Source organism: Balaenoptera acutorostrata, chromosome 21 (assembly GCF_949987535.1).
Source record: "Balaenoptera acutorostrata chromosome 21, mBalAcu1.1, whole genome shotgun sequence".
Lineage (NCBI taxonomy): Eukaryota > Metazoa > Chordata > Mammalia > Artiodactyla > Balaenopteridae > Balaenoptera > Balaenoptera acutorostrata.
Window position 1 is genome coordinate 29,059,852 of NC_080084.1, and position 6,696 is coordinate 29,066,547.

Below are 6,696 nucleotides of genomic sequence, written 5' to 3' on the forward strand. Positions count from 1 at the left end.
ATGCAAATAGTTTTCACTTATATGCAGGACTTGGCTACCAAAATGAGGGTGTGGGTGGACTTACATGATATAAAAACCCACAGCCAACCTCTGAACCGAGCCCTGAGATCACGTCATGAGAGTCTGCTTGTTTTTATTGTTCCCAGTACTTTCGTGTGTTAAAAAGGAAATTTATTCACATCTAGGACCACACGGCTATACCACTGCCCCAGTTTCTATATTCCTTCCAGGAGGGTGGCTTCAGAAAGTGGCTGCAAAAGGGAAATAATAGCTCTGTCCCCTGTCCATCCCGTTGTCATGACATTCTCCACGTTGGTGTTGAGAAGTAAGATATCCAGATGGAAAGTAACCTGCTGCCCCTGTGCACCAGGGCAGTGGCAGAGGCTGTACTTCACTGGAAGAAAACAAAACACAGAGCAGTGAGCCAGTTCCAAAAGTCGCCTCCACCAGCTGCTTCCACCAAAGGTTCCAGGAGGGTCTCAGCTTTGTGGGTTTGCTTTCTGTCTCGAGCGTAGCTGTGGGGAATCTTCAGGTCACGTGGCATCAAGTGAGGCTTCTGCTCTGGAAGGCGCACCCGTGTGTCCCGGGACGTTCCCTGGCCCACGGAGCTCCCCTCCGAAGGGCTGCCCCACGACGGGACCACCTGCCCCTGGATAGCAACCATTGTGAGCTGTGCCCAGAGCCGTGTTTCTAAATGGCTTCTGCAGTTCTCCCTGGCGTTTGGAAACGACAGCTCCCGGCCCAGGTGTAGACAGACACACAGGTCCCAGGCGTCTCTAAAGCCCCAGCGGCTCCCATGGGCACGCATTTGGATTCCTGGGAACTTAATACATTAGCTTTTCTTCAAAAAGTATGCCTGTATTTAGAGGTAAAACCAGATCCTTAGTTTTTGTAGCTGTTGTCTTGGTTTGGTTTCAGTGTTCTGCTGCCTAAGTAATCATAAAATAACTTCAGTGGACATGGTGACCTGCCTTTGGCTTTGGTGTTTAGACCATTTGTTTTCATGCTTTTTCTAAGATGAACTTAGGTCAAACGCAGAGATACTGAAAATGACTCATTTCCAGAGAGCAGAAGAATCCAGCTGTTTTGAAGTGCCCTCCCTTCCTTCCTGGGAGCAGCCCGCATGACCCTTCTCTGCTCTCGAGCTTCAGTGCTGAGCAGAGACGCCAGGAGGGGCTTAAAGCCCCTGCTGAAGGTGGTGGAGCTGTGGGCAGGGTCAGGGCAGGGGTGGGATGCGCGGGGCCCAGACTCAGTCCCTGAGACGAGAGTCACGGGGAGACACGCACCTTTCACTCCACTTCCTAACCTTGTCAGGCTGACCCACCTCTCTGGGCCTCAGAGCCTCGACTGCAAAGCAAAACAAAGCAGAGCAAACAGCCAGAAGCTGCAAAGCCCTTGGACTCCAGTGTTTTGTGTCCGCGTTTGCCGGACTTCCCCACCGAGGCCATGAGAGGTCTCCTTCCGACGGAACCTTAGATGGTCGCTTGCGTCTCTGCCCTGTGATGCTGCGCCCGGGCTGCACTGGGAGCCCGTCCTACCTGTGAGGTCTCTCCTTACCTGCCTAGGTGGGCTCTTGCTCGCACAGGGCTGCCGTCTGACATGTGCGTGTGTGCGCACGTGTGTACGTGTGTGTGTGCAGCTCTGCCTGGAAGTGCATGATTTACATGGACGGTTCGGGGCGGGGGTGTGTGATCGGCTCTGGAAGGGCCGCCCCAGCAGTGCTGAGAGCGCCGTGCAGGTGTCCTGAGGCTGTGGCCGTGCTCTGCCGGGGTGCAGCCAGGACGCCCCCCAGATCTCTCTCTCGCTCGTCCAGCTGAAGGAGTCGCAGTGTGTGGCTAGGGCTCCGGTGACACCCGCTGGCCGGGAGGGCTCGGGGCTGCCTGGGGAGCATTCTGGCGGGTCTGTAGGGTTTCCGGGCAGCTCCCGGGGCCCCTGCCCCAGCGTGTGGGCTGCAGAGGCCAGACTGCGGGGCACAAGCCTCTTCTGTCCCCCAGGACACCAGCGGCTGTCTGTGACCAGCCTGCTCGTCTGCCACGGCCTGCTGATGGTCGGCACCAGCCTGGGCGTCGTGGTGGCCCTGCCCGTCCCTCGTCTGCAGGGGATCCCCAAGGTGACCGGTGAGTACACCCCCCGAGTGCCTGCGTCTCCCAGGCCTCTGTCCTGTACTGTACTCTCGTCAAGCCCATGGGTCTGTGGTCAGCTGTGTCTTTGCTTAAACAGTGTAAATTACTTAGGTGGTTTTCTCTCTCCCTTGGTCCCTTTCCCTTCTTCCTTCCTTTCTTTCCTGCTGTAAAGACTATGTCTATTCATTTGAATCATTAGGTCATACTTTTGTCTTCCTGTTTCTGACGTCAGTGGTCCAGGGAGACCCTTGTCACCAAGACGTGTTGTCACATTACCTTTTCTGCCACCTGTTGGCTTTGATCATTCTACACAGTTTTGCTCAGTGAAAATGGATGCTTTTTATGTTTTGCAAAGAAGGAGACCCAACATCTGAGAAAGCTCAGTTGTGCTGTTTTGCAGTGTTGCGGGGAGTTGAAATGGGCACAGCCTTTTTGGAAAGCACTTTGTTGTTTAGGACTTGAAGATGCTTTTGTGTCAGGAGTCAGGGTTTCCAATTCAGGAGTCTGTCTCGTGAAGCAGCCAAATCTAGGAATAAACCATGATGCAGAAAGAACGGGAAACAGCCTAAAGGTCCAAAATTAGGAGTAGGGAGACGCTTAAGACAGTGGTCGCGTTGCCATTTTAGAACGTAACACAGCCAGTGAAAATAGAGAGCTTGGAATGATACAGAGAAATGTTAATTCTGTAAGTTAAGTAAAACCAAGATCTTAAAATTTTATGTCGATTATGTAATAACTCTCAGAGAAAAAGATTTGTAGGAAACTCATCGGAACATTAATGAAGATCTCTTTCTATAGTTTCTTCCTACTGTCAACACTGGAATATTTCACTCTGACTGCAGGCAGCCCTTCCTTCCCTCCACAAGCTTTCACGGGTCTACTGCAAATAGGTCTGTGCTTTAGATAAAGTCCTATTTTGTCACGATCCACCTGTTAGGATCATGGAATTCCAACTTGGTTTATTCATTTCTTAACTGCCGTCTTCGTTATGACCTGCCTGTGGTACATGCAGAAGCTGCACATGATGACCACGGGCAGTTTGAGTGGTAAAGGCTCAGGAGTCAGAAGCCCTTCCCGTCACAGCTGGGGATGCTCCTCCCCGACAGCCAAACATAACCCGTCTCCTGCTGGGTCTCACGTCACCGTTCTGTTGGTTTTTCTCCATAGTTTTGCTAATTTGTACCTTTTTCAAAAAAGAAGTCTTTAATTGTGCCATTTTAGCATTTTCTGTAATTGTCTCGTAGCGTACGTATTCCTCTCCGACGGCTTTCTTTCCACATTATTTCTGAGGTGCATCCTTGTTGGTCACGTGACTGTAGCTCATGCGTGTCACTGCTGTGTAGCGTGGCTTTGTTCCCCATGTGACGTACAGTGGGTATTTAGTTGTTTCCTGTTCTGTGTGTTACGTGCTATGCCTCTGGGGGGGTTCCTCTGGCCACCCCTTCTCACAGGGACTCGGGTTTCTCTGGCTGTGTGTCCGGGAGGGGACCGCAGGTGTGTAGGAAACAATCACGTTCAGGTTCACCATGTGATGCTGGGATGTTCCCCTGGGCTGTCGCTTCAGATCACACCTCCATGCCCGGTGTCTGGGCGTCCCCATCCCTCTTGACTTGTCCTTCAACTCACTGAGGAAGTCACCTCGCCCAGCTGAGGAATCCTGTAACGTCCTCGGCTTAGGCCAGAGTGGGAGGGAGGCGCTAGGGCCCTGTTTCAGCCTCAAAGCATTTGGTGAAAAGGGCATCTACCCCCCCATTTCTGTCACCTCACCTGCGAGGCGCTTAAAAATGGACATCCCATGCCCGCCTGGCCCTTGGAGTCTCGGTGTTATGGGGGAGTCTGCATTTCATAAAAAGACCTACAGGGAGTTTCTGGTGCTTCTTTTAAAATTCAATTCACGTCATCCTTGAACTGAAAAGCCCCCATTTTAATCAATACCATAGGACTAAATTATTCTAAACCACAGAATCTTTTTGAAATGAAAAATGGCAGGAAGCTACTTATAGTTTAGGCATCTTATTCCTAAAATTGACATATTTCAGGCATTTAAGTTTTTAAAACCAAGATTTAGGAGAACTTTTCCTAAATATATTATCTTAGAGCAGGCGAGAAGGCATTTATACAGAGAACAGGAAAATAGCTACTTTATCACTTTAAAAGTACAATGCAAGTACCAGAACTGACATACCGCTGACGAAGACCACGGTTGTATTTTAGACCACGGTTTTGAGAGCATTCTTGGACTTCACTAGAAATCCACGAGAACGTGGTCTGGAAGCTGTTCTCACTCTGAGCTGTCGAGTGCGGGGTTTTGCTGTGTGGACAGGGGGTGCCCGGGGCCCTGCCCGGCATGCGGGGCCCTGCTGAGCGCTGTGCCCTTTCAGGACGAGGCCTGGTCTCCTACCACGCCCACAACGGGCCCGTCAAGTTCCTGGTCGTGGCCACAGCCGCCCCCAAGGCAGACAGAGACAAGCCCAGGGACAGCCCGCCCCCCGGTGCCGACCCCCAGGATGAAGACCAGAGGGACGCGCTCGCCGGTGAGGGGCCCGGGCCCTGCCCGAGCCGCCGCGGCCCCGACACCGTCTGGCTGGGGGCTTCGCTGGGCTCCCTCGCCCAGGCCAGCGACGTCTCCTCCACGTCCGGGTCCCCGACGCCTTCCCAGGGCTCGGGCTCCCTGGGGCCCCGCTCAGAGGAGGGCTTCGTCCAGGACCCCCTGCGGCTCCCCTGCAGCTCCCCCGGCCGAGGGCGGCGGGCCAGGAAGGCCAAGGCCAGCTCCGTGCTGGTGGCCTGCGGGGGACAGGGCCACCGGCGGGTGAGCAGGAAGGCCAGGCAGCAGCGGCCGGAGGAGCTGGCCTCGTCCGTCATGGTCTGGCAGATTCCCCTGCTGAACGTGTGAGCCCAGGCCGAGATCCGGGGGTGGCCTTTCGGCCGAGTCAGACACCCCGAGCGCTCCCGCCACATCTGCACTGGCTGGGGGTGAATCGCCCACCGTCTCGGGGCCGAAGAGTGCAATATCGTCAAGGGGGCGTCTCCGGCAGCCCCTCCCTCCACCCCACGCAGGGGAGCCCCCTGTGGACGCGCATGAGGAAGGGGGGTGGACGCCACGTTTGAGTGGGTGGGGGTCCCGGGAGGATGCTTCACCTCTGACCCCCGTGGTCCTTAATAAGCACGGGACGCTGCAGACCTGTTCTCATAGCCTGTCACCTAGAGGACTCGCAGACTCAGAACTCACGGGGAGATACAGCGTATTCACTGGTGGGGGGGTTTATTACCAATTCTTAAAGTAATTGTACTTGATTCAGATTCACTACTTTTATTTATATTGTATATCTTTTAACTCCAGAATAGAATTTGTCGCAATGAAGAAAGCCAGGTGACACACACCAGGCTGGGTGGTGTTATATGCTTTCTGAGTTGAACTGAGTTTTCCAAAGTGGTATAATGCGTGTACTGTATATTTTTAACAAAGTAGTATTTTTATATCGCATTTTTCTATTAAAAAAATTAACTAAGTTTTAGTCACTATGTTATCTGTAACATTTCACAAATAATGTTTGCTTTGAACCAAAATCCTCAGTGCCTATCAACATTTAGAGTCAAGCGTCAATGCCAAAATATCCACGTTGGAGATGTGTGTGTTTTAGTGTCTCAGGAGACGTAGAAGGTGTCTTGCTTGGTCCATCCTTTCCTGCTGTGTTTGCATCTGTCGACCAGGAACGCTTCTAGCTTTGAATACATGCCCTGAAGGACGCACGGTGCTGGTCAGGCTGGGCGCCGGTGCTGGCGGCGGACACAGGACACAGGAAAGGTGGCCCTTGGTCAGCAGACTGGCACTTAGGGCCCCTTCTGCGGGCGTCGTGCACGAGTGATCCGAGTTCACTGTGCTCCACGTGTAGTTACCTATCAATGTTCTACTTACTGGATGGTTAAAACAATGCAGGTCCACCCGAGATTAATGTCTCAGCACTTTACAGGTGACTAAAAATGCTAATTTTATGACTTTGCCAAATATTTTCCAAGGTGCATATGTGCCCCCATGTGAAAGAAATATCTCCCCCAGGCTTCCTTAAACTATTAGCTGCTATCTTATTTCATGAATAAAGTCTTTTTATTTAAAAATACAATATTGTGAGTTGCCTTTTTTCCTGTAAAATGCAAAGGGGCAGTTAGGTTCGAGGGACAGTCAGGTGGTCCTTTCCAATGTGGCATCCCCACGTGCGGATTTGAGAGTTTACGTGTGGATTCCAGAGACGGGCACAATGTATGTGTAAAAGAGTGCTTTGAATTCCAAGTCGGTGCTGAGAAACTCTCTAGAGGCGCGTGTACTTGCCAGTTTTTATTTTGAGTGACATCATGAGTTGAATTAGTTTAATATAAAATATAAAGAGAAGTATCTAAAGTCAGCTCCATACTCTTTGCAGTGATTAAAAATATACAGTTTCGCCGTGTTTTCAGTGTCCCCATGAAACAGAAGTACTTAGATATGCCTTTTACTTAAACCTTGATGCTCAAAGACTGTTTGGTCTTCATCAGTACCTCAAAAAACTCAACTTACGACTACCATATTTTCTTATGG

At 51.6% G+C, this 6,696-nt stretch overlaps 1 protein-coding gene across 7 annotated transcripts in view; it reads left to right on the forward strand.

Annotated features, from left to right (window-relative positions):
* ARHGEF10 (Rho guanine nucleotide exchange factor 10) overlaps positions 1 to 6,226 on the forward strand; it is an 86,777-nt gene extending 80,551 nt beyond the window's left edge. For 4 of the 7 annotated variants that reach the window (XM_057537242.1, XM_057537243.1, XM_057537247.1 and 1 more), the window contains 2 exons: positions 1,995 to 2,117; positions 4,505 to 6,226. In XM_057537242.1, coding sequence (XP_057393225.1) covers positions 1,995 to 2,117; positions 4,505 to 5,016 — 635 coding nt within the window. In that variant the 3' untranslated portion in view covers positions 5,017 to 6,226. The remainder of the gene's footprint in view (positions 1 to 1,994; positions 2,118 to 4,504) is intronic. The other 3 variants (XM_057537246.1, XM_057537245.1, XM_057537248.1) reach the window with 1 other exon arrangement.
* Positions 6,227 to 6,696: the final 470 nt, after the last annotated feature.